Source organism: Chiloscyllium punctatum, chromosome 40, assembly GCF_047496795.1.
Source record: "Chiloscyllium punctatum isolate Juve2018m chromosome 40, sChiPun1.3, whole genome shotgun sequence".
In the NCBI taxonomy this organism is placed as follows: domain Eukaryota; kingdom Metazoa; phylum Chordata; class Chondrichthyes; order Orectolobiformes; family Hemiscylliidae; genus Chiloscyllium; species Chiloscyllium punctatum.
In genome coordinates this window covers 61,863,149-61,890,992 of record NC_092778.1, presented here as the reverse complement: position 1 = coordinate 61,890,992, position 27,844 = coordinate 61,863,149, and the positions used below count along the sequence as shown (strand labels likewise).

The 27,844-nt window shown below is 40.2% G+C and overlaps 2 protein-coding genes across 2 annotated transcripts in view; one reads left to right on the top strand and one right to left on the bottom strand.

The window, feature by feature from the left end:
• The first annotated feature begins 648 nt into the window (after positions 1-648).
• jpt2 (Jupiter microtubule associated homolog 2) lies at positions 649-14,311 on the top strand. Its single transcript, XM_072560086.1, has 5 exons — positions 649-783; positions 8,796-8,938; positions 10,491-10,636; positions 12,025-12,067; positions 12,213-14,311. The coding sequence occupies exons 1-5, from the start codon at positions 734-736 to the stop codon at positions 12,368-12,370; spliced, it is 540 nt and encodes a 179-aa protein (XP_072416187.1). The 5' UTR covers positions 649-733; the 3' UTR covers positions 12,371-14,311.
• A 1,136-nt stretch (positions 14,312-15,447) lies between these two features.
• The window catches only part of mfsd1l (major facilitator superfamily domain containing 1-like), a 39,234-nt gene continuing 26,837 nt past the window's right edge, over positions 15,448-27,844 (bottom strand). Inside the window, exons 10-13 of the mRNA XM_072560085.1 lie at positions 27,146-27,283; positions 23,737-23,876; positions 20,844-20,955; positions 15,448-16,379 (exon numbers count right to left, since the gene is read on the bottom strand). Of these exons, the coding sequence (XP_072416186.1) occupies positions 16,284-16,379; positions 20,844-20,955; positions 23,737-23,876; positions 27,146-27,283 (486 nt within the window). The 3' untranslated portion in view covers positions 15,448-16,283. The remainder of the gene's footprint in view (positions 16,380-20,843; positions 20,956-23,736; positions 23,877-27,145; positions 27,284-27,844) is intronic.

Here is a 27,844-nt window from a genome sequence, read left to right as displayed (position 1 = left end):
GTAAAACTCCATTACCTCACTTTTTAGATTAGAATCAATCTAAACATTATGGCATAGAGAGAGAACACGGGGGGCCAACACCTTCAACATATTGTCTAGATATCACCCATTGTTAACTGCTAACCCGAGAATGTAACTTTTTTTAAAAAAGGTTTTGTGATTTACACATGAAAGAAGTGAAACTATCACTGTATTCTAACAGATGAACGACTTAACAGACAATCAATTTTTCAATGTATAATTTCAGTTACATCACACTATAACTTTTTGCTATAAATTCTGTGTTAGGATTGAGCTTTCCACTATCACCCGATGAAGGAGCGTCGCTCCGAAAGCTAGTGTGCTTCCAAATAAACCTGTTGAAGTATAACCTGGTGTGTGATTTTTAACTTTAAGTAACTAGACTGGGTTGGTATCTGTCCAATCAGAATGCTTATTCCTCTATCTAGGGTGGGACTAGATGCCGGTATATCGGATATTTCTTTGGCTGGGAGGTTAGTTGATTGATGTCAGCATAACCCAATGGGCCTGCGTATCGTGCGTAGTGGGCCGGGATTGATGTGGACCGCAAGCGAATGAGGTTCGTTTTTCCCCCAGGGTGGGGCGGTACCACACCTTCCTGACGTACGATCCGACCAATGGGAGGAGACGCGGTGCCCGCTGCTGGTTTAAATAGCGACGGGCGGGAAGTGGCCCGCGGCCGTTGGAGGGTGAGAGAAGGCGGGGGTTGATCATGACTTCGACAAGTACTTTCCAGGGCCTACAGGATAAACCCAATTCCAGGTAAAGGAGAGACCGCGCACTCACCGCCCGTGAGTTCTATCCTGTCGGCGACGGGTGTACCGTTAACATCGCGGTCTCTCCCTCCACTATGTGTCGGGCCTCGGGGAGAGAACCCCCACCTTCCTGCCCCCAGGGTCTGAATGTTCTTGTTCCTACCAACCCCGAGCCTCCGCACCGGGACAGGGGCGCTCTGAGAGCCCCACCCATTTACCTCACCGTCCGGAGAGGGGTCTCTGAGTGTCCTCCTTTACAAACCCCCCACTCGCGGAGGCAGAAAGCCCTCTTTATTACCCCCCTGTGGGGTGGGGGGGTCTCTGAAAGCCTTTATTCTTACGACCTAACCCCCTCACCCAGGGGAGGGGTCTCCGATTGTCCTTTTTACTCTTCTGGGGGTAAAGGGTCTTTGAATGTCCTCTTTGATGCCCCCTTTCTTTGGGCTGAGGGGGGGGAATCTCTGGATGCCCCCTTTCTTTGGGCTGGGGGGGGGAATCTCTGGATGCCCCCTTTACTGCCCCCTTCCAGAATAAGAGGGGCTCTGTATCCTTTTTTTTGTCTGTCTTCTCTCCACCCTTCCCTCCACCACCACCGTGTCCTTGTTTAAAACTATCTCAGTTGTGAGGTGATGGCTCTGAATATCCCTTCCCTAGGTAACTTTACTCCATTTACCCTCCCCTCTGTATGGTGAATATAGAAAGAATCTCCAGCTTCTACTGGGGATGAGTGACCCATTCCCCAGTGTGTGCAGTTTCACTTTGAGTCAGTTTTCCGTCTCTAATACAGGAACTCATGCTTCGTCATTTGCTGATGTCTGAGCAACAAGAACTGACCAAATCTTTTGTGTTAAAGTCTTTATCTCTCTCGCGCTCTCTCTCTCTGGAAGTTCTCTACGCCCCAGCTCTTTGAAAGACTCCACAAATTCCCTCGTCACTTTTTGTATTTGCCTCCCTCACTAGCCATTCACTTCTTGGAATCTCCGGCATGTGCTAAGCCATTGTATTCCTGATGAATGAATGACCGCCTCCTTGTCAAGGATGGTGACAAAGAATTCCAGATTAAATTTGAGGTTTTCTGAGCACTGAGTTAAACAAGAACCTATTCCATTTGACATTCTCCTACTGTGCAGCCATCATGCTGTGATTTTTTTTTAAAAACTCAGTTCTCTGAGCTGTTAACCCTTTTCTTGCAAATCCACTCTAAAACGGTATAGGCTGTAGTCTTGGAATAACATTAGGTTTGGGAATAACATTAGAATAATAATAGGTTTGACATTCCTATTAATGAACTAACTTGAGGTGTGGACCAGCATGTATTGTCCATCTCTGTTGAGAAGATGGTGAATTGCATTTTAGAAGTATGTCCTGTCCGTGTGTTATATGTAGATCTGCAATGTTGCTGGGGAGGGAATTTCAGCAACAATGAGGCAATACCGATCCGACTCTTTTCCCTCCTATCCCCACCATGCTCACTACATCCTCTTTCCCAGCCTCCTGAAAATAAAAGTCTGGATGGTGTGTGGCTTGGAGGGGAGTTTGCAGGTGGTGGTGTTCTTATGTCTTTTTTGGTTGGGGAGAAAGTGAGGACTGCAGATGCTGGAGATCAGAGCTGAAAATGTGTTGCTGGAAAAGCGCAGCAGGTCAGGCAGCATCCAAGGAACAGAATCGACGTTTCAGGCATCAGCCCTTCTTCAGGGCTGATGCCCGAAACGTCGATTCTCCTGTTCCTTGGATGCTGCCTGACCTGCTGTGCTTTTCCAGCAACACATTTTCAGCTTTTTTTTTTTTGGTTGGTCCTAGGACACTGCCCTGAGAAGCTCCCACAGTATTATCCTGGGCCAAAGGCAGGTATATGGAGTAAGACCATAAGGTAAAGGAACAGAATTAGGCTATTCTGCACATTGAGTCTGTTCTGCCATTTAATCATGACAGATGTTTTTCAACCACATTCTCCTGCAATTATTGGTCTCTTTATCAATCAAGAACCTATCTGTCTTAAATATGGTCAATAGTTTAGCATCCACAGATTAACCATCCTTGGGTTGACTATTCCTCCTTATCTCTGTTCTAAAGGGTCATCCTTTCAAGCTGAGCTTTGACCGCTGGTCTTAGTCTCTTCTATTAGTGGAAGCATCTTCTCCATGTCCACATTATTCAGGCATTTCTGTTCTGTAAGTCTCAATGAGATTTCCCCCCCATCATACCTCTAAGTTCCATGGAGTACAGACAGTGTCCTCAACCACTACTTATACGGTAAATTCTTCATCCATGGGATCATTCATGTAAACCCCCTTTGGATCCCCTCCAGTGCCAGCATATCCTCCCTTAGATTTAGGGCCCAAAACTGCTTATATAGTCAAGATACGATCTGACCAAAGCCTTGTACAGCTTCAGCAACAGATCTCTGCTCTTGCATTCTGGACTCCTTGAAATGAATGCTAACATTGCATTTGTTTTCCTAACCCAGTGAACAGAACCTGCATATTAACCTTAAGTGAATCCTGTACTAGGCTCTATGCTTCAGATTTCCAAACCTTTCCCTGTTTAGAAGGTATCTATGCCTCTATTCCTACCAAAGTGCATGACCTTACACTTTTGCACATTGTTTCCATCTGCCCCTTCTCTACCCATTCTCCTATCCTGTCTGAGTCCTTCTGCAGGCTCCCTGCTTCAACACTACCTGCCTCCTCTGCCTATTTCAGATCATGGTTGATCTGTGCAGATAACATTGAATTGTGGAACAGGCTCTGAGAGTCTGAATGGCCTCCTGCTGTTCCTAATGATGCATGAGATTATTAACAATGCTATCTAGAACTCAGTGACAACCTGATCGTTTCGTTGGAGTGATGAGGAGAAACGATGAAACTTTTACTGCTTGGTGTCAAAATGACTAGAATAGAAGGAGGCATATGTGAAATCTAAGCTGGCGATTAACTTGTTGAGCTGAACAGTCAATTTTTGTATATTTTAAATTCGCACCTGTCCTTTGTTTGGTGTCAACCATTGTTCACCATGTTAAATAATGCGGAAAGATGATTTCAGGCGCCTACTAATTCTAGTGGGTGCCAATTAGTTCTGAACTCATTTGGATGTCTGCTCGACTCCTCAAATCTAAATCATGAATTCATGTTTGAGCATGTACTGATGTGAATCAAAGGTTATATTGTTGCCTGGTTATCCTTCAGCTGATGCATTTAAACCTTCACTTGATGGGAATTTAATCAAGCAAATGTCTTGTACTATTCTCTCTTCAATTTCACTTCAAACTGTAATGCTGGATTCATTACAGCCTATGAACCATTGTTGTAATAGTTAATAGTTGTCACCCTTTTAATTTTACGCTAAATCACCAAATTTTAAAGATCAAGTTCACTCTGCAAGAGTCACCCGACGTCTGGAGGAAGAACGCCTCACCTTCTGCCTCGGGACCCTTCAACCATATAGCATCAATGTGGATTTCACCAGTTTCCTCATTTCCGCCCCCACCCATCTCATCCCAGTTTCAACCTTCCAGCTCGGCAGCACCCTCTTGACCTGTCCATCTTCCTTCCCACCTATCTGCTCGACCCTCCCCTCCGACCTATCACCTTTACCCTGGCTCTCTCACTCTCAGCTACCTTCAGCCCAACCCCAACCCTCTTCCATTTATCCGCCCCTCTGCGGCTCTTAGCCTCATTCGTGATGAAGGGCCTTTGCCCGAAATGTTGATTTTCCTGCTCCTCGGATGCTGCCTGACCTGCTGTGCTTTTCCAGCACCACATTCGTGACTCTAATCTACAGTCCTCACTTGCCTAAATTGTTTAGTTGCCAGCTGGTTAACAGACACTTGGTTTGTTGTCTCTCATGGGTTGTTAGTATTATGATTGAATAATGCTCAGGTTTTGTCTATCAGCTGACAATTTGTACTGTATTCCCAGGACTGTATTACACAAGAATTGTTAATGACTAGATTTGGCTTGAGACTAGTTGCAATTTAAAATTTATTCACCTATCTAGTAAGGTGACTTTTAGTAGTAACTGGAATTTATGTAATCTGTTTGGGCAAACTTTAGAACTCTACTTTGTTGAATTTTGTCTATTTGCTGTGGACTCTGGACTTTGTTCAGCTGGTCTCACTAAATTAGATTATTGTAATCAATTTAATACTATTAACAAATTGACAGTGAACAGCAAATAAGATTCCTTGCAACTCTAATGTGTAGTTTGTCTTTTTTCCTTCAAGTAAAGGTTCAGATTGTTTACTTGAAGGGCTGGCAGTAGACTGCGCAAGTTGATTATACATTGCAACTTAATTTCTCAGTAATGCTAGCTTGTTCAGGAGTTTAGATACCAAACGTTTCTTTCTGATAAACTTGGTTATTCACTGTGCATAATCTTAATGTTTTGAGTATTTTCTATAGTATAGCAGGCTACCTAATGTGCAAAAAATCCCTGATTCAAAACCACAAAATCAATGGGAACTGGTGTCATGCAGTTATTCCAGTTTGACATAAAGCATCAGGGGTCCAGTTGTTTACCATTAGATGAACAATTATGGTGATATAATTAACTAGTAAAACCAGTCTTCCCCAGGGGTTAAAGAATCCTATTTAAACCAAGCTGGGTTTTGGCTCTCGTATGGTAATCTGCAAAGTGGAAAGGAGTAATACCCACCTTGTTAAATGGCAAATATGAAGTGAAACTGAATGTTTGCTAACATGGAATTGTTTAACTGTCTGCTTAGTCTAACTGGGTAAGTGCTGTTAATAGTTCTGTAACGATACTACCTTTTTTTTTAAATTTCACTTCATAGTGGAACCAATTTCTATAGGCTGATCAAAAAGGTGATGGTTTGCTCTTTCATGATCAGGGTGTTGCTAGCAGAGCTGTGTGCTCATTTCCAATTGCTCTGAAAGCTGGTGGACTGCCATCTTGAACCACTGTAGTCCAACCTGGTGCAGTTTTATCTATGGTGTCCTTGGGAGTTTAAAGTTTTTGATCCAATTAATGATAGTACATTTCCAAGACATGGTGTGACTTGAAGGGAGGACTGTTCCCAGACATCTGCTGGATGGTAAATGTTTCTAGGTTTTTTGAGGCGCAGTTGAAGCATTGCGTGACTCAGGCATGTCATGTGCTGCAGATCACTCCATGTTAGTGCTTGGGCAGGTGGGGTTGAAGATATTATATGGGGTGCCAATCAAGTGGGCTGCATTGCTTACATTGTGTGTTCAGTTTCTTCAGGTGTTTTTAAAGTTGAGAGTCTAGACAGTTGGGATATTCCATTGCACTCCTGACCTGTGCCTTGGAGATAGTGGCAGGCTTTGAAGAATTGGGAGCTGAGTTACTTGCTGCAGAATTTTGTGGCGCTGGTCTTGCTTTTGTAACCCCAATGTTTATATGGCTGGTCAGTAGTAATCCCCAGGGTATTGCTGGGGGTTCAGTGACGATAATATGCCATGATAGTCAATGTTTGTATCATCTCCTGTTGGAAATGCCCATTGTCAATTGTTACCTCAACCAGGTTACTTTTATTTTAATCCCTCCTGCACTCTTGAAGTGTCATTTCACCTTGATGTGGAACTTGATGTTCTGTCAGAAATTAGAGCAGAAGTAGACTGTTCCGACCGTTAATGTGCCACCATTCAATAGATCTGATCATTCTCACTCCACTTTCCTACCTTAGTCCCCCTAACCCTCGATCCCCTTACTGATTTTTTTTAATATATATGTTGCCTGTCTTGTCAATGCAATCTGACAACTCTATACAGTAAATAATTCCTTAGACTTTTTAACCAAGGAGGGGAAAAAAATCCTCCTTATCTCCCCCTTAACTAGGGTGATTACTCTGGGATTATGCACTCTAGTCCTAGATGCTCCCACAAGGGGAAACAGTGTTTCCAAATCTGCCCTATCAAGCCCCTTTAAGTATTTTGTATGTTTTATTAAGGTTTTCTCTCATTTTTCTGAGCTAGTACATGCTCAGGCCCTTCAATCCCAGAATCCAACTAAGTGAACCTTTACTAGACTGCCTTCAATGCTAGTATAGTCTTCCTTGGATAAAGAAACAAAACTGTTCAGTGTTCCAAGTGTGGTCTGACGAGTGTCTTGTATGGTTTTAGTAACCCCTCCCTATTATTCTATCTTAACAACAGTACCTTTGGGGTTTCCTGCTTGTGTTTTCAGTCTCCAGCATCAGAACAGAATCTCTGTTCCTTTGAAATAACAGCCAGCGGTTCATTTACCATCTCTCTCTTGCCTGCTGAACTTCGGATCCTAGCTTTTGTGAGCTGTGCACCAGGGAACCCAGATCCCACGGCTGCAGTTTTCTGCAGTCGTTCCTCGTTTAAGGAATCGGCTGTTCTGTTCTTCCTGTCAAAGTACGTAGCCTCACATTTTTCTATGCTTTGTTTCATCTGTCAGGTTTTTGCCCATTCACTTGTCTGACATTCCTGATGAAGGGTTTATGCCCAAAACGTCAACTCTCCTGCTCCTTGGATGCTGCCTGACTTGCTGTGCTTTTCCAGCACCACCCTTTTCAACTCCATATCACTCTGTACTCCTTTGTAAACTGTCAACCTTGCTACCTAATTTTGGCATCTGCCAACTGGTGATTAGTGTATTCACTTCCATCATCTGAATCATAAACTTAAACACTTCGTAAATAGTTGTGGCCCCAGCATTTAACACTTGTGGCACTGCATGAGTTATAGGTAGCCATTTTGAGAATGCTCCCTTTATCCCAATTCTCTTCTTTTAATCGGTCAGTCATCTATCCGTGCTAAAATAGTAGACCTGAAACCATGGTCCATTTACTTTTAGTCTGTGTGCAATACCTTGGAAAACCACCCTGGGAGAAATTCATAATGTTACTTGGAAACCTGCATACTAAAGTGGAAGAACAATGTAGGCATTTTCTTGGTATTTTTATATTGTAAGTTTATGAAGGAAGAAGACACCCTGTGGTAACTAGTCTAGAGACCTGTTTTATTACATGCATTTCAGTGGTTAAATCCTTATGGTTAACAGTTTCATGCGTTACAAAAAAAGGCTGGATGGGAGGAAAATAAACTGTTGCGTAGTGGGATTACAACCCTACGTTGAGGTTTGTGCTCACAAGGTTGAGGGTAAAAATGTTGAATCTTTATTTCTGTTAATAGAATTAAGACAGTTTCAAATAGTTCTAGCATAATGTGAAGTAGCTTTTTTCCACTTTTGTGAAATTACTGCTAACTAGTTTAAAGAGTTCATTGGCAACTTCTTCAAGATGTAATCAGTCACTGACCACCAAAGTAAGCAAATAGCAAAAATAAAACTTGTGATCTATCCTACCATATCTCAAGCGAAAGGGTTCTGAAAAGATTTACAAGGATACTTTCAGGACTGGAGGGTTTGAGTTATAAGCAGCGGCTGGATAGGCTATGACTTGTTCACTGGAGCATAGGTAGTTGAGGAGTGGCTTTTTGGAGGCTTTTAAAATCATGAGGAGCATAGATAACATAAATAGAGTAGGCCTTTTTCCCTAGGGTCGGGGAGCTCAAAACAAAAAAAAGGTATATTGTTAAGGTGAGAGGCTAAAGATTTATAAGGGGCAACGTTTTCAGAATGGTTAGTATGAGAAGTGAATGCCAGAGAAAGTGGTGGATGCAGGTACTGTTACAACATTTCAAAAGATGTTTGGGCAGGTACATGAAGTTTTCTTTTTAGTGATAGAGGCCAAATGCAGGTAAGCAAGACTAGTTTGGTTTAGAGAAACTTGGTTAGTATAGATGAGTCTAACAGAAGGCTTGTTTTTGTTATGTCTGTATAATCTAACTTGCCCAGTATTGCCATCAACTGGGGTCAGAAGTGGTCTTGCTGATACTAAATTTAATTTAAACTTCGTTTCAAATGTTGCATGCTACACTAACGTTATATTGAACTGTAATAACTATCTACCATAAGCATTTGATATCAGTAACTGAAGTCTGAATTTGATGTATTTTACTGGGAAGGATAGAGTGGGGCATATAATTCTTTGATTTTCTTTGTTCTCATTAGTCGTGTACTCAAACCACCCGGTGGTGGTTCCAGCAATATATTTGGTGCCCCTGATGTCTCGTCCAGTAAACCCCATAAAATGGCATCCAACATTTTTGGGCCTCCTGAAGAAACGTCATTGCCAAAGAGATCTAATCCTCCAGGTAAAGAAAATTAATAATAAAAGCTGTTGAGAATGCCCTGTAGGTCAGACAGTGGGTACGGAGGGAAAGTTAACACTTCAGGACATGCCCATGAGTTTAATGAGCCTGAGACTTTCTCTCCACTGATTCTCTGATCTATTATGAATTTAAAAAGACAATACTGGAAGTACTTATTTCCAACATCTGTAGAAATGTGCTGAAACCATTGTCCCAATATCATAAAACTAATTGCCAGCTTCAAGTCTCATCTCCTGTAACATCTCAAAAGTTCTCTTACCTCTAAACTGAATTTAATATCTTCATGGATGATCACTGATATTTGATGTACTGGTCCTATAAATATATATGGCATCAGTATGCAGCTATTTCTGGGATGCTGCATGATACGATTAGGGATGCTCTTGCATCAAAACTGAAGATCCTATTCCAATTTTGTTCAGGAACCAAATCCAGATGCTGTTTACTGTAAGATGTAGTTAGGCCACTTGGCCTAAGGTCTGCTCCACCAATGAGCTAATGACTAATCTGAAAATCCTCCGGTCTCACCTTTCTGTATTTTTCCCCATATGCTTTGATTCTCTTACCTATTAGAAATTGGTCCATTTACTCCTTGACCACACTTAACGATCCAAACTTGATAGCCCTCTATGATAAAAGAATTCTACAGATTCACAACCCTCGGAAGAAGTTCTTTCTTAGCCGTTTTAAATGGGTGATTCTTGCTCAGGTTATGGCTTCTAGCCCTAATTTTATCATTCAACATCTCTGATATCTACATACTGATGTCCTATACATTTTATGGGACCTATTGACCAATATCACAAGTGGTCATCTATGAAAATATTTTGTTTTGTTTAGATGCAAGAGAATATCTGAAGAAGTTGCTGAGAGATCAGACTTTAAGCTGACCGTTGATTTTAGGACATTTTCAGCACAATTTTGCATGTGCAGGAAATATGAATTTAAAAATACTTTAACTCAGAGTTTGTGGAGAAACATTAAGTTCCAACCCCACTAAGGATGAGCATGTCCTAAAATGTTAACTTTCCCTCCCCACCCACTGTCTGACCTGCAGCATATTCCCAACACACCTTTAATTATGACAAGCTTTCATAACCTGTAGACTAATCTGAATGTTACTGTATATTGCCAAGAGGGCTGTAGATGCAAGTAAACTAAAACCGATATCTAATCGAGTGTTGATTGGAAATATTTTCCTCCATTCTACTTCTGCTTGCTTGTACAAGAAAGAGGAGTATAACTTGGTTGCTAATTCTTAAAACTAAATTTCCTCCTCTACACTGTTTTTAATTTGGTACTGCAGCAGTTTGAATTATAATGGGTAGTTCCTCTAACCTGCCAAATCCCTTTTTCTAGAATATGCTGGGAGTAATACCAGCACAGAGAGGGGCAGTTTGGCCCATTCCCATAATTTGATAAATTGTTTTGACTTAATTCACCATTTCAGGTAGTGTCCAAAATCATTTTTTTAAATGAAGCATATGTGTTACTAAACTAACTCCAATCTATTTCTGACAAACCTCTTATTTAGGTGGAAAAACCAGTGGGATTTTCAGTGAGTCAGAGCCTGTTTCTTCACAACAATGTGCTGCTTCAACTCCTAATAATAAGAACAGTGACATATTTGGGGAACCAATTGCTCCTGCTACAGTTCGTGTCCATCCAAACAAACCAAAGGTGAAGTTGGAAGCATGTATGTTCAGTTGAGTTGCTGTAAGATCTGATATTAACTCAGTTTAACTATGTAGAAAAATTTGAAAATACATACCAACAGATTTAAAAACCGCTTCTTCCCTGCTGTTATCAGACTCTAACAGACCTTGTCAATAAAAGGCGTTCTGGTATAACGTAATGATTGTATTCCCCGCTACCTCGTGCTAAAGAAAATCATGCTGTAGGAAACAGCCGTAGAAAATTGCTATACCCATTCATTAGAAAGCTTGCGTTGTCCAAACAGTATCTGTGATTCGTCAGTCGCAGTATAGCCAATTTGTGTTAACGAAGCGTTATAGCAGAAAGACCTGTATTAAAGTTTGTAATCTGTAGCTGTAATGTTATATATTTTGTTCTGTTCTAGTACCCTATGTAAGGTGTACTAACCAGACAAATCATACAAAGCAACATTTTTTCACTATCTTGGTACATGTGACAATAAACAAAATTAATTTTAAATTGAATTTTGGTTAGCTCTACTCTTGTGTATAGATTAATCTAATGTTTATAAAGCTAATTTAAGTTTGTATGAGGCAGCTGAAAAAAACATCACTTCCATGCATCTCGATCACTGAACCTTTGTGCATCAAGTGTAGTCACTTCTGGGATATAGTACATCTAGAGTGCAAACATTTTGTTTAGTGGCTTGACAGCCAAGTGATGGTTGCAATCAAATAGAACAGTCTTCGACTGTCCCTTTTTTTTTTCCCCAAGCAAAACGAATTGTATTTATGATCACTGTCTTGAAACGTCATGGCATGTTAATCACAGTTAAGTATTGATGGAATAATCATTACGTAATGTGGGTGTTGCTAGCTAGACCACCATATGTTAATATTGACAGGTCTCTTGTTTTGAGAAGTACTACATCATAGACAAATACACAGGTTACCATGATACTTTTTTTAGAAAAATTATTCTTTGAATATGTGCTGGTTAAGCCAGCAAGTCAACCATATTCCCATATGTAAGCCAGAGCAGATCATTCCGTAAAGGACATTAGTGAACAAGATGGGTTTTTATGATTAGTGGACAGTGATTACATGGTCCCAGTTAGGCTGTTTTATGTTCCCAGTTCTTATTGAATTCCGATTTCTCAGTCTATAATGTTGGATTCAAACCCATGTCCTCAGAACACAAGGCTGGGGTTCTGTAATACTCCTGTGCCCTTTGTCAATATCCTATCCCTCCCCAGCTGATGCGAGATTTATACTGATGGAATCCTTTTTTTAGACTAGATTAAATTAGTGTCTGCATAATTTAGATCCAAAGAATTCTGATTGGTGATTTGTTACATAATCTGGTCTATTTTGCTGTGTAGAAATTAACTTTTTTTATTTTTCCCCAAACAGGATGCAAACATATTCTCCAATGATGCAGATGAGGAGTTGAAAGGTAAGACTTGATAAGTATATTGTAACAATTGATATGCATAATTCACATCCAAATATGAAATCATCACTGCTTTAGTTAAATGTAAATGTTCTGCAAGTTTTGGGAAGGTGTTGATATTAATGATCGTAAATCTTTTTCTTCTAAGATGAAGAACATGGAGAAGAAAGTGAGGAGAAAAAAGATGAGGATAAGCCAAAGGAGCCTACGGTGGATGATCATGAACCTCATCTGGGTCCACGTCCACGATCCCATAACAAAGTTACCCAACCACCAGGTGGCAAATCAACCCTCTCCTTGTTCTGAGAAGGTTCTTTACTGTTTGACTCAAGTTAATCTGCTGTTCCGTGCAGAGGTTAACTTGTATAAAAACATTATTTTTGTCCTTTTTCACACTGAAGGTTTATCTGCAAAAGGCTGTTTTATTTTCAACGCAGTTGTTCACTTCAGCAAGGATTTGCTGGCCCAAAATGCTGAAATGATCTAGAGATTAAATAATTGTAACAATTTGATAAAATAAAACTTGCATTGTAAATAAAATAGCCTGTACCCAAAAGTGACATGCCTATCATTTGTATACTTGCCTGTGACCTCTGCAATTGATCACGTCTGGCTCAATCAGGTTTTTAATCTATTGTCTCCAAACGTTTTCCTCCATTGCATATTAGGTGCTTGAAAATTGCCTTGAACTTAGACAGGGCTAAGTGCAATGGAGGTGCAAGCTCTTAGGTTGCAGAGCATTGAAGCAAAGCTTTGAACCTAATCTTTTTTCACTGGGTGTTTCTGGTCCAGATTCAGTCTCTTAAGAATGGCCAGTCAGCCATACCATGCAGCTGTTGACAATGTCAGAGTTCAATTTGGGAAGCCATGGTTTCTGCTAAAAGATCGGTATTCTTCCTGTGGAATGGACTAGGCCATCCATAACATTTCAATGTATAGTTGTATTTTGAGCACCTGTGAAAAATTACTTGTGACTAGCTCTTGTTAGAGACTATATATAGATTAAAAGCATTTGGATATAATGGGATAAAATTGATCAGAATTGTGTAATTTGTCTTAATTGAAGAATGTAAACCTGTAAAATCTTTTAATTGTACTGTCAATCCCTTGACATGATTGTAACATGTATATTATGGACAATTCCAAATCCTCAGGTGTCTTCGTTTTGACCTGCTACAAGCTAGTATACAATATTGTCATAAATGGACACAAGATTATTTAATTTAGAAATATTTATTTTGCTGAAATGTTTAGACTGTGTTTCCTTCTGGTTGGTCAAAAGTTTACTTTTTAAACTGGCTTTTGATTTTAGCTGTAATGCAAAGGAAACATTACCAGCAGGTTTCAATTTGCAGAGTTTTCCTGGGAAGAGTTGTCAATTTTTAGGCCTTTGTGACAAACTCAGACTTGATTGTAATTTTTAATTCTGCTGATATATTTATACCTAGACTGACATAGGACAGTAAGACAACCCATTTACAAGGATTTGGTATTGTACTAAAAGATTGCTCTATTTGAACCTCTAAGTTACTGCACTCCTTTATATGCAGTTTTGATAGTACAATTTTGCTACATTTACATTGTTTTATAGAAAATTTATTTTCCCCTACACTCAATATACATTCTACATGTTAATTACTATGGATTCCAGCTTCTATAGGCAGCATTTGAGGTACTTGATACACAATTTTTTTTATATTTTAGTTCAAGGGATGTACTGGAAATCAGGACACATAGTAATTATTGCCAATGAGAAAATACCTTGTGCCTTTATGCAACCATATTGTTTGGATGTAGATAACTGGATGACAATGGCCAAAAATAAAATTTACCTCTTATTTGTGAATTAGTGAAATGAAGAGCAGTTTTATTAAGATGTGCTTTCACTGTATATTTTTTAACTTGTTATAAACTTAATGCTGGAAAAAAAACTCAGGTTTGGCTCATGTGAAGAGAGGCTTGATGTTTTGAGTCTGCAATCACTCTTCAGCTTAACACTAAACGAAAAAAAATTTTCTTTTGCTTTCATAGAAATAAGTCCATTGTCTCCCACTGTAGATGGAAAGGTGTTCCAGAGAACAGTGCTGATTGCTGTAAACAGCAGACTAGGTGCAAATTATGTAGTACACAAACTCCAGGGAAAAAAAACCTAGTAGCAAATGGGTGAAAAGGTGTACATGTTGAATGGATGAATGAATTTGTTCAGGACTTTATATTGATCTAAATAAATGTTACTCATTTTCCCAAGGCCTGATTTTCTGCCTGGCTCACATTTGTGCATTTCTATTTATCAACTTGCTACAGTAAATAGTCCACAAAACTAATAAGACAATGGGATTAGTCAACAGTTGCAGGCAGCATTCAGGAAAGAAAGGCTGTGAGTTAAGAGGCTGTACCAATTACTGTGGTCAAATGAAATGGGATAACCTCCAGCTCACTGTGGGTAGGTCAAACTGTTGTGTCATGCATTTCCTGAACTATACTGTTAATCAGCACTAAAGTTAGCCATACACATTACTGAGCAGTAGCTAACTATTCAAAATGAAAAATGCCAACCATTAACTTCCTGCTTGAAAAGTGAGCTATATCAGATCAGTAACAATTAACACTTGATTAAAAACATTTGAGATTGTTCTTTAAATAGTTAATGTCCAAATGGAATGAAGGTGAGTGGAGTGACTTAACAAGGATTAATATTCCAATTTTTAAAAATCACAACACCAGGTTTATAGTCCAACAGTTTATTTGGAAGCACTAGCTTTCAGAGCACTGCTGCTTCAGTGGTTGTGGAGTACAAGATCATAAGACACAGAATTTATAGCAAAAGGTTTAGTATGATACAACTGAAATGACATTGAAAAAAATTTTGGATTGTTTAAGTCTCATCTTTTAGAATGTCCATGTTTGTTTCAGATCTTTCATATGTAAATTGCAAAAGTTAGTTTACACTCTTAAGTGAACTTGAATTATCAGGGCTGACCTGACCCTGTTAATTTGAGGTGTGAGGTGCTCTCATGCAGAGCAATTTACACTATGTAAATTGCACATTAAAGAACTGAAACCAACATGGACATTCTAAAAGATGAGACTTAACAAGCAACCGGTCTTTTTTTTTCTCAATAGAAAATTTATCACTAAACTTTTGTGATAAATTGTCTTATGATTGTATACTCCAACTACCTGATGAAGGAGCAGCACTCCGAAAGCTAGTGCTTCCAAATAAACCTGTTTGACTATAACAATCTGGTGTTGTGATTTTTAACTTGGTTCACTCCAGTCCAACACTGACATCCTAACTGTAATATGCCAGTAGTGTGGTTATGAACAAATTCCCAGAGTTAGCTAGTAATAAGATTACATCAAATTTACACTCAGGCTACATATAAAAGTTTAATTCTTGTTTTATTTTATTTTTTTGAAAAATCACTTGGTCCTTTGCCAAGGTTTAGGAAGGGAACATGAAATCACAACTTCAAGCCAATACTTTATAGCCATTATCAGTTGATGGCTATAAAGTATGCAGTGATGACAAGAATTTCCTTTTGAGGGTTCAGAAGATTGAATGATTGAACAAATCAGTGGAATTAAGTTTATGAAACCATGCCTGTGAAAGTACAATCATGATAATATTACAAAATATAAGTGAGAATCCAGTCAGTGTTTAACTCATGAAATTATACACCTGTGGAAATTGGAAAACAAGCACAAGAGAAACAGGGATCTAAAGTAAGAGTAACTTTTGTTTTAAATCTGAGATTAAAGGCACACATTGTGACCTATGAAATAAGTCAATTACTTGAGTAATTAGTTACAAGCACTTGTGCCATCCTGAAGCTAGATGTGCTGTACAAAAGGTAGCTGCTTCACTTGACACTGGTTGAAAATTAAATTTTTTTCTTTACAAGCCTAGAAGAAACAGCCTAAATACTGGTTTTGTAGAGAGTAGCAGAAAAATCAATGCCTCTACACTGACTATCTCCTTCACCTCCTGGCACCCATACTTTAGACAGATACTTGTTGCCTTGAGGCAATTCATGGGTAACTAGAAGTGAGAACACCAGGCATTAATAGGTTTAATAAATTCTCTAGAAGAATGACTATTGATCACTGGTGAATCTCTTTGTATACAAAAGGTCATTCTCTGGCAGATTAGTTCACCTATTTCTAATGAAAGAGAGGCAAGTTATTGTTCCTGTGATCTCCATTAATTCTCTTCTCATCACTGCTCTCTCAGCAAAGGGGATGTTTCTGATGGTTCTTGAGTTTCCTCTTGTACTGCTTCTGAACGCTTCGTGGTCATATTCAGTACACCACCCTGAGAAACCACAAAATGTCATGAAAAAAAAAGTAAAGGTTGCTGTTTAAAATCAGTTAATAGTGAAGGAGGTAATGCATGCTTCATAGGAATGAGAAGCAGACAGCAAATTTAATATGTGTAACAGAATTGCATCTTTTTAAAAAAGCTGTGGTTGATGGAAAAACTCGAAGGTCTGGCAGCATCAGAGGAGAAAGAGTTAACATTTCACTGACCCTTCAGCAATTTGTTTGTTTAACCTGAAACCTGCAGGAAGCTAAGTCCTGGGAAGGTGGAATTTTGGTTTCTTATTAACAAAGAACAATAGAACAGAAAGTGTTACAATGCATTGAGGGGCAAAGGGCCTGTAATATTGTACCAACCTGTGAAAACAATCTGATGCCCATCTAACCTAAACTGTTCCATTATTATCCATATGTATGTCCATTGCCCATTTACATGCCCTTAACATCAGTGAGTCTACTACTATTGCAGGCAGGCCCCACGGAGTGAAGAAACCACCCCTAATATCTGTCCTAAATTTATTACCCCTCAATTTAAAGCTATGTCCCCTTGTGTTAGCTTTCATCAGAGGAAAAAGGTTCTCCCTATCTTACCCTCTGGTTATTCTCATGTCTCAATTAAGTCACCTCTCAACTTTCTTCTCTCCAAAAACCTCAGTTCCCTCAGCCTTTCCTCAGAAGACCTTCCTTCCAGACAAGGCAACATCCTAGTAAATCTCCTCTGAACCCTTTCCAAAGCTTCCACATCCTTCATGTTAATGTGGTGACTAGAACTGCATGCAATACTCCATGTGCGGCCTTACTAGTGTCTCATACAGCTGATGTATGACTTTGTAGTTCTGAAACTCCATCTCCCTACCAAATAAATTGCCAACATGCCATATGCCTTCTTAACAACCCTAGCAACTTAGGTGGCAACTTTCTTCTCCACTGCCAAAAATCTTACCATTAGCCCATTCACTTTTCCGCATTAAACTCCATTTGCCACTTCTCAGCCCAGCTCTGCATCTTATGTCCCTCTGTAACCCTCAACATTATCCACAACTCTGCCTACGTTAGTATCATTGGCAAATTTACTAACCCATCCTTATACGCAGATCATGTATAAAAATGACAAGCAGCAGTGGTCCCAAGACAGATCATTGTAGCACACCACTGGTAACTGAACTCCAGGCTGAACATTTTTCATCAACCACCACCCTCTTCTTTCAGTCTTTCAGCCAATTTCTGATCCAAACTGCTAAATCACCTTCAATGCTGAAACTCCATATTTGGTGCAATAACCTACTGTGTGGAACCTTATCAAACGCCTTACTGAAGTCCAAATACACCACATCAACCACCTTACCTTTATCCACCTGTTTTGTCACCTTGTCAAAGAACCCAAGGTTAGTGAGGCACTACCTACCTTCACAAAAGTATTGACTATCCCTAATCCAATTATTCTTTTCCCAGATTATTATAAATCCTTTTCATAATTTTGTCCAAACCTTACCCACAACCAAAGTAAGGCTCACTGGTCTATAATTACCAGGGTTCTCCTGACTCCCCTTCTTCAACAAGGGAACATTTGCTATCCTCCAGTCTTCTGGCACTACTGTCAGCAATGATAACAAAGATCAAAGCCAAAGGCTCTGCAACCTCCTCCCTGGCTTCCCAGAGAATTGGAGGATAAATCCCATCCGGCCCAGGCATCCTATCTATTTTCAGATCTTCCAAAACTGCTAAAACCTCTTTTACAACCTCAATCCCATTTAATCTTGCAGCCAATAAATCTGTATTGTCACTAACATTGTCCTTTTCCAATGTGAATACTGATCAAAAGTATTCATTAAGTGCTTCCCCTACGTCCTCAGATTCCACACACACCTTCCCATGACTATCTTTGATTGGCCCTGATCTTACTCTAGTCATTCTTTTCTTCCTGATATACCTATAGAAAACCTTAGGGTTTTCCTTGATCCTATCCACCAACAACCTTATGTCCCCTCCTGGCTCTTAACCCTCTCTTTAGATCTTTTCTAGCTAACATAACTTTCAAGCTCCCTAACTGAGCCTTTACGCCTCACCCTCACATAAGCCACCTTCTTCCTCTTGACAAGAGCTTTACCTTCATAAGCCATGACTCCCTCTCTTGACAACTATCTCCCTCCCTGATAGGTATATAGAGTCATAGAGATGTACAGCATGGAAACAGACCCTTTGGTTCAACCCGTCCATACCGACCAGATATCCCAACCTAATCTAGTCCCACCTGCCAGCACCCGGCCCATATCCCTCCAAACCCTTCCTATTCATATACCCATCCAAATGCCTCTTAAATGTTGCAATTGTACCAGCTTCCACCACTTCCTCTAGCAGCTTATTCCATACATGTACCACCCTCTGCGTGAAAAAGTTGCCCCTTAGGTCTCTTTTATATCTTTCCCCTCTCACCCTAAACCTATGCCCTTTAGTTCTGGACTCCCCGACCCCAGGGAAAAGATTTTGTTTATTTATCCTATCCATGCCCCTCATAATTTTGTAAACCTCTATAAGGTCATCCCTCAGCCTCCGACGCTCCAGGTAAAACAGCCCCAGCCTCTCCCTGTAGCTCAGATCCTTCAACCCTGGCAACATCATTGTAAATCTTTTCTGAACCCTTTCAAGTTTCACATCTTTTTGATAGGAAGGAGACCAGAATTGCACGCAATATTCCAACAGTGGCCTAACCAATGTCCTGTACAGCCGCAACATGACCTCCAAACCCCTGTACTCAATACTCTGACCAATAAAAGAAAGCATACCAAACGCCTTCTTCACTATCCTATCTACCTGCGACTCCACTTTCAAGGAGCTATGAACCTGCACTCCAAGGTCTCTTTGTTCAGCAACACTCCCTACCATTCAGTATATAAGTCCTGCTAAGATTTGCCTTCCCAAAATGCAGAACCTCGCATTTATCTGAATTAAACTCCAACTGTCACTTCTCAGCCAATTGGCCCATCTGGTCCAGATCCTGTTGTCATCTGAGGTAACCCTCTTCGCTGTCCACTACACCTCCAATTTTGGTGTCATCTGCAAACTTACTAACTGTATCTCTTATGCTCGCATCCAAATCATTTATGTAAATAACAAAAAGTAGAGGGCCCAGCACTGATCCTTGTGGCACTCCACTGGTCACAGGCGTCCAGTCTGAAAAACAACCCTCCACCACCACCCTCTGTCTTTTACCTTTGAGCCAGTTCTGTATCCAAATAGCTAGTTCTCCCTGTATTCCATGAGATCTAACCTTGCTAACCAGTCTCCCATTGGGGAACCTTGTTGAACACCTTATGGAAGTCCATATAGATCACATCTACTGCTCTGCCCTCAATCTTCTTTGTTACTTCTTCAAAAAAACTCAATCAAGTTTGTGAGACTTGATTTCCCACACACAAAGCCATGTTGACTATCCTAACTATCAAGAACCCGCAGTAGCTGTTCTTTGAATAAGCTCCATGTTTCGAGTGTGTCCATCCCCTTGCAGTTTCCTTCCCCATCCTAAATCTTGTAAGGGTTTGGTAGAGGCTGAATGAGAGGCAAACTGCTGGTCACATATCAGCTTAGCTCATTGGTACCAATCATTATTAAATATGCTGTTCAATTCCAGTGTTTGTTTTCAAACTCTGTGAAAACTCCAATGTTAAGCATGGGAGATGTTGGTCATCGCAAACTGGTTCTTCATATGCCTGTGTAAAACCTTTTGCGCCCAAGCCAGAAAAACATTAATCTCCTTTAATCCTGTGGACTTGTACTGTTTGATATTTCATCTGCTCGCCTACATCTTGAGTGTTCTTGCCTCTACCGACCTTTCAGGCAGTGAGTTACAGATACTCAACCCTCTGGGTGAAGTAAAGAGGTTTTCCAATCCTCTCTAAACCGGCTGCTTCTTACCTTAAATCCTCCTAGTTACTGACCTGTCTGTGTCTGTCTACACAATCTCAAATCAGGTTCCCCCACCCTCCACACTAAAAAAGGAAGAGAACTCGTTTCTCCATTGCTGAATCAGAGAGAGAAATAGGATTGCTGATAATTAAAATAATGCCTGCATTATCATCAGTCAGTAGAAGCTTTCTTTATATTATAGATCAACCAGAATATATGTGCCAGCCCAATGCATCACATCCTTCCATTTAGCACAATCATACTGACAAGTGTGTTACTGTCAATTAGTGCCCACTAGGAATGAGACAGACCGTGCACATTTATTCCAAGGAAAACCTTTGAGAGTTAGTCATTGGATCGTGTTTAAATGCAACATTCAGCAGACAGACCCGCACCTAACTCTGCACCACCCCAATTCAGGGCACTCTGATGTGTGGAAGTCTTGCCCAGGGAAATGGAATATTTTGCATCTGGTGAATGACCCCGATCAGCATAGCATAGCATAAGAAATAATACCCAGACCCATGTGAACTTTCCATTATAGCCGATTCCTTACCTCCTGTTTGTCCACTATGTTGAGGAAGATGGAGGCTATGACACAGCTGATGATATTCGCCAGAAGAAAGATCATCACTCTCTGCCAGTGCCACACCGGAATTTTCAGGCTCCTGGATGAGGATCAATAGATTGTGCTGAAAGCAAGTTGTTGAACAACCCAACTCCTATCCCACTACCCACTGTCTGAGAAAATAAAACCTCCAATCCAGAAAGGATTCCTCAGGTAAAGCATGATAGTGTTTGGCTCCAATGTACAGTGGATTTAAACAGGAATTGGCATTTAAAAAAAACTGCACCTATGGAATAATGTTTCATTAAGGAGCCAAGAAAGTTAGTGAGATTGAGAAAGTCAGCGTGATTTTTTTTGTAAAAATGACAAAGCAGCACGATTGGAGATTTTCTAAGTTTGTTATTACAACAAGGAGCAATCTTACAGTAGAGTGTCATACCAAGGTTAAGGTGGATTATGATATCTTTGTATCTTCAGGTCATATGCTGTGATATGATTATGTGTTGTAGACCACTGACTGAGACAAAACAACACCAGGATACACTAGTGTTTCTTCACTTACCAACAATATTCACAGGTGAGGTAAATCAGAAGACTGGAGATTGGCTCAAATGGTGCCAGTATTTAAAGGTGGTAAGGAAAAGCCAGAAACTATAGACAGGTGAACCTGACATTGTTAGTGGGCAAGTTGTTGGAGGGAATCCTGAGGGACAGGATTTACATATATTTGGAATGGCAAAAACTGATTAGGGATAGTCACTCAACATGGCTGTGTGCGTGGGAAATCATGTCTCACGAAATTGATGGAGTTTTTTGAAGGAATGACAAAGGATTGAGGAGGGCAGAGCATTAGATGTGATCTATATGGACTTCAGTAAGGCGGTCGACAAGGTTCCTCATGGGAGGCTGGTTAGCAAAGTTAGATTTCATGGAATACAGGAAGATCTAGCCATTTGAATGCAGAACTGGCTCAAATAGGTAGAACACGGAGGGTGATGGTGGAAGATTGCTTTTCAGACTGGAGGCCTGTGACCAGTGGTGAGCCACAAGGATCGGTGCTGGGTCCACTGCTTTTCATCATTTATAGAAAATGATTTGGATGTGAACATAGGAGGTATATAGTTCGTGAGTTTGCAGATGACACCAAAATCGGAGGTGTAGTGGACAGGGAAGAAGATTACCTCAGATCTTGAGCAGATGGGCCAATGGGCTGAGGAGTGGCAGTAGGAGTTGAATTTAGATAAACGCGAGGTGCTGCATTTTGGGAAAGCAAATCTTAGCAGGACTTATACACTTAAAGGTAAGGTCCTAGGGAGTGTTGCTGAACAAAGAGACCTTGGAGTACAGGTTCATAGCTTCTTCAAAGCAGAGTCACAGGGAGACAGATAGTGAAGGCGGCTTTTGGTATGCTTTCTTTTATTGGTCAGAGCACTAAGTATAGGAGTTGGGAGGTCATGTTGCAGCTATACAGGACATGGATTAGGCCACTTTTGGAATACTGCGTGCAATTCTGGTCTCCTTCCTATCAGAAGGATGTTGTGAAACTTGAAAGGGTTCAGAAAAGATTTATAAAGGATGTTGCCAGGGTTAGAGGGTTTGAGCTACAGGGATAGGCTGGGGCTGTTTTCCCTGAAGTGTCGGAGGCTGAGGGGTGACCTTATAGAGGTTTATAGAGAGTGGTGGGGGCATGGAATGCGCTGCCCGAGGGAGTGGTAGAGTCAGATTCATTGGCGACCTTTAAGCGGCATTTGGATAGGTACATGGATGGGTGCTTAATCTAGGATAGAAGTTCGGCACATCGTGGGCCGAAGGGCCTGTTCTGTGCTGTATTGTTCTAAAATCAAGAGGGGCATGGTAGGATAAATAGACAAAGTCTTTTCCCAGGGAGGGGAGAGTCCAGAACTATAGGACATACATTTAAGACGAGAGGGGAAGGATTTAAAAGGACCTGAGGGGCAACGTTTTCACAATGAGGGTGGTACATGTATGGAATGAGTTGCCACAGGTGGTGGAGGTTGGTACAATGACAAACATTTAAAAAGGCATCTGGATGGGTATATGAATAGGAAGGGTTGAGAGGATATGAGCCAAATGCTGGCAAATGGGACTAGATTAGGTTAGGATATCTGGTTGGCATGGATGAGTTGGACTGGAGGGTCTGTTTCCTTGCTGTATGACTATTATTCTATAACTACATTTTTCACCCTGAATTTTGCCATCACCCTGTCCCTATACACTGCCACCTCTTACATCAAAGCCATTTGCAGCTCTGCCAGCATGTCGTACAGTGTTTCTTCACTTCGTGATCACATTTATAGTTTATATTTCTTTTTTTTTAAAAAAGATTCCCTGCAGTAATGGATCTTCGACCCAACAAGTTCATATTGACCCTCCAAAGAGTAACCAACCCAGACCCATTCTCCTACTCTATATTTACCCCTGATTAATGCACCTAACACTACGGGCAATTGAGAATGGTCAATTCACTTGACCTGCACATCTTTGGAGTGTGGGAGGAAACCGGAGCACCCAGAGGAAACCCACGCAGACACAGAGAGAATGTGCAAACTCTCAGACAGTTGCCCAAGGCAGGAATTGAAGCCGGGTCCCTGGCGCTATGGGGCAGCAGTGCTGACCACTCAGCCACCGTGCCGCTGTACAATTGTTGTACAATACTTCAAGTATATTGGGCCTATATCAGTGATTGACCATATTCAGTACTGTAAATGTTTTGTCATATTCAATTAGTATGGTAGAAGGAGACTAAGTGGGGGATGAAGGGGGTAACTCAAACAGTCCAAACTGGAAAGGAAGCAAAGGCACATGATTCCAATGACAAGTTATTACACTTCATTATACACAATAAAAAAAATACACTCACCTAGACTGGTTTCCAAGAAGCTGTCCAACTATTAAATTACAAAGTCCGCTACCAATCATTTGCACTGTTGTTGCAAGCCCCAAAGCTATTCCAATATTTGCTTGAGGAACTACCAAGAAAACTGATGGCCATAAACTTGCCTGTGAATACAACAACTTGTATTTATACAGTGCATTTAATGCAGACATCCAACATGCTTCATGGGAAGGGAGTTTGCCTTTGCCAAGGATGTATTTATGAGATGTTAATATTTTGGAACAGTTAGAGTAGATTATTATTATCACTATGATCAAGACCAGCTGTCAATTCCAAATTTATTCACTGAATTTAAAGTCAGTCAGGTGTCCTGGTGGCATTTGAACCCAAATCCCCAGAGTATTAGAGTGAGCGTCTGCTTTATTATTCCCGTATCATTACCTCTGCTCCACTAATATATACAATCCTTAAAATGAAAATATTAAATGAATGACATTGAATCAAAAATGTCTGCACCCAATTGTGTTATGGGGTAGGGAAGACTCTAACTTTTAAAAGCACCATGTGCATTTGAGGAAATTTTCAGACACCATTTGCACAGATGCCCAAAACTATTTTACAAGAAAGCAAAAGATTTTCACCAAGGTTTTACCATTTTAAAATCATGACTGGATATTGAAGGGATTTGTGGCTCCTGACTGTCATTTTAATCCAAACCCCTTCACCTGGACTTCCTCAAAACATCAACATTGCATCATTAAAATTATTTACTCAGTCTGTCAACCTGAAAATTGTGCAGTTGATTGATCCAAAGGCTATTGCTGAAACTCATGTGACGATATTGTGGCTTTAAGGGGTGTATGTTGTCCTGGTTTTTTTTTAGTTAAATAAAGCAAACAGCTTGTGGTGCCTTGGGTTTTTTTTTAAAAAGTTGGAACAGTAGAAGCAGCCTGGATAGGTGGGGTCAAGTTCCCACAGAACCACCATTTTCAGTTAGCTGTAGCAAAGAAAGAGATATATCAGCTAGAAAGCTTAAGTTCTCTTCCTGCTGCTAGAATTTCATGCAAAACAATATGTGTTCATGAGTTTGCCTTTGCCAAGGGTGTGTTTAGGAGATGTTAATATTTTGGAACAGTTAGAGTAGCTTATTATTTTAAGTATTTTGACAAAGCTACAGTTAAGCTAATTCGTTTATTTTGTCTGAATTTTAACTATATGAATAAAAAGTGTGTTTTATTTTAACTCTGGCAGTTTGACCAGAATCAAATTGCATACAGAATGCAGTGTCTGGCACTTGCCTTTCAAATAAGAAAATATTAGGCTCTAGAATATTTCCTTGACATATTTTGAAGGGGTTCAGTCTGGTCTGTAACACTTAGGACAACCTGAACTATGTAAATCAGATCTATACTTTGAGTATGTTCTCAGCTCTGTAACACTGTGTTTTTACTTTTTGAATGTTTGTGAAAGTATAGGCCATTCTTTGCCATGAACAGATTGCAAAGTAAAGGTGGACCATAATTGTAAATGAAGGCAATGGCCCAGAGACCAGACCAGGCAGGAGTACATGCTCAACAGTTTGTTTAAAGTTGCAGATGAGTTTCACAAGGAAATGTCAGAAGTCTCCAACACAGACTGAAGTAACTGACAAGCAAACCTACTCTAACTTGGTTGCCTTTGTTTATTCCCTTTCTAAGTAAGGGTTAATACTTTCCAACAAATAGTTTTTTTTATATTTCAGGAATGAATCCAAATATTATGCTTTTGTGTAAAGAAATATTGCGACTGTAACACACAACCTGGAATGCCTATTTAGATGCTGGAATACTTCTCTACCTGCAACGAGGTCTTAGAACATTTAGTGTAATTTGAGATCTTGGATTCTAAAGTAGAGCTAAATGAGTTTTAGTTTTATTCCTATGAAGGTGACTTTATTTTTCTCAGGGACAGAACATTTTTTTTTAAAAAAAGCACAAGCAGTTCCAAGAAATCACAACACTTAAGCTAACTGACTTGATAAGCTACCAGCTAAGGTCATTGCTGAAGAGTTTGGTGAACTTTCAGAAAGAAATGCTACAGGCAAGTTCCGTTCAAAAGATAAACAGCATGTCTGATATGGATCTTAAACACTCTCAAGATAGTCCAAGTCAGAGAAAGTCAGTGAGTTAGCCTGGGTCTGTGATTCTCAAGGAGAAGCAGAGAGAATCACATTTGGTGAATGTGGAGCAAGTTGCTGAAATGAAATATTTGTAAACTCATAAAATTAAAGCTTAAAATAAATTACTCCACTTGGTCAGAGTATCTGTAAAGAATATTGTTTGGAGAACGGTTGAATCTTTTTGCTATTTATAAAGATCTTACCAAAGTTTCTTGTATTCTATTTATATTTCCTTTTTCTGTATAATAAATATTGAGATTTTGTTGAAAGTTCATTGGCAGCCTCTTATTCAGTGACTGACCACCACAGTAAATTGGTTTGGTCTATCAGGTCAGGTTTAATTCTGGGAATTGTCTTGTTGAGTAATACTATCATAACATATCGCAACATAATCTGGGACAGTCTCAACTTTGTTGGGATCAGAATCAGAATTAGGTTTTATTGTCATGTATACGCAAGTACAGGAGTACAGTGAAAAGTTTATAATGTCGCTTTTCACTGTGCCATCTTAGATATAAAGTACCTAGGTACAAGTCTTCGATTCAAAAAGAAGTAAAAGAAGAAAAGCTGCATTACCTCACAGTGATTAAAAAAGTTAGAAATAAGACCTAGTTAAAAGGATAAACGTTAGTCAGATAAACAGATTGCAGATAAACATTACATTGCAGTGGATCAGTGCAGGAGCTTGTGCACACAGTCTGACTGGCCTCGCAAAGCTGTCCCCAAACGTTCCCAATCCGCTGTGGCTCTCAGCCGGATTCTCATTTTACTGTAACAAATTATTCTTACCCCAAATCAGGTAATTAAATCACAAGAGCAACATGATGCAGAAATCTGAAATAGCAACATGTCGTGCTGGAAACACTCAGCAGCTCTGGCAACATCTGTGGCAAATGAGACACAATTAAAGCATTGATGGATTTGCATTAGCACCTCCACATGCCAATTCCTGCCAACCCCTGGCTGTTAAACTTTAGGTTGTGCCAGTTTTGTGCTTTCCAATCAGGAATGACTGCCTAAGGGAGATGTTTTAACAAGCAGTTAATTAATTACACTCTGTGCACCCTCTTCATAACTGTAACCTCTTGAAACTAAAAGTCTACATTATTAGCATCCATTGCATGAAGCACTGAATTCTTTGAGGGTGTGGTTATGGTCTTTTTTTTAAAAAGGCGATCAGCTTCATTGCACCCCATGTGTTAATGGGGGTGGAGGGAATTGAGACAGAGGAAAGGTAACACAACACACACCAGACAAAACAACCAACCAGCTTACAGCAGCAAACGAATAGGTAACTCCCAGCCATATCGTAGAAACCAGGGGGGGTACAAAGGTGAAAGCCAGGAGTGCAAAAACTGGGAGTGTCAGTACAGCAGAGATCAGGGCAATTACTGCTCTCAGACCAACATAATCCTGGAAAACAAAAGAAAACAGGACATTACACAGATAAATAAATACAAGCCCTTCACATAATCGAGACAAGTCTGGTTATTGGTAACGCCCAGGGTCAGATGGTATGACAAAGCAGCTGAATTAATCTTCTTGGATTTTACTTTGTCTTATCAAAGGTTTGATGAAACATACTATCCTAATTTTTAAATCTTTGCAGGTGACCCTGTTTTACAGATCTACTTGTGTTTCTCTACTTTTATTCCTGAAAGCATATGACCAATTAGGAAATAGTCATAAATTTTACCAGACCTGAAAGTGGCTCCCTTATTAGAGAGAGGGGACTGATGGTGGTTTAACCAGAAGGTCACTGTGCCTCAGGTGAGGGGAGAGGTTGAGAAGGAGAGAGTCCTTCATGGTAACCTCAGCCGGTGCAGGGAATTGAAGCCACATTGTTAGCAAGGCTCCACTCGAACCAGCTGAGTGGGCACTAGGGAACAATTTGGGCTGACAGACTTGCTTTCCATGCTGTATTGCTCTAGGACATCCCAAATCAGCCATGCAGCGAACAGTCAGTTAGCTCAA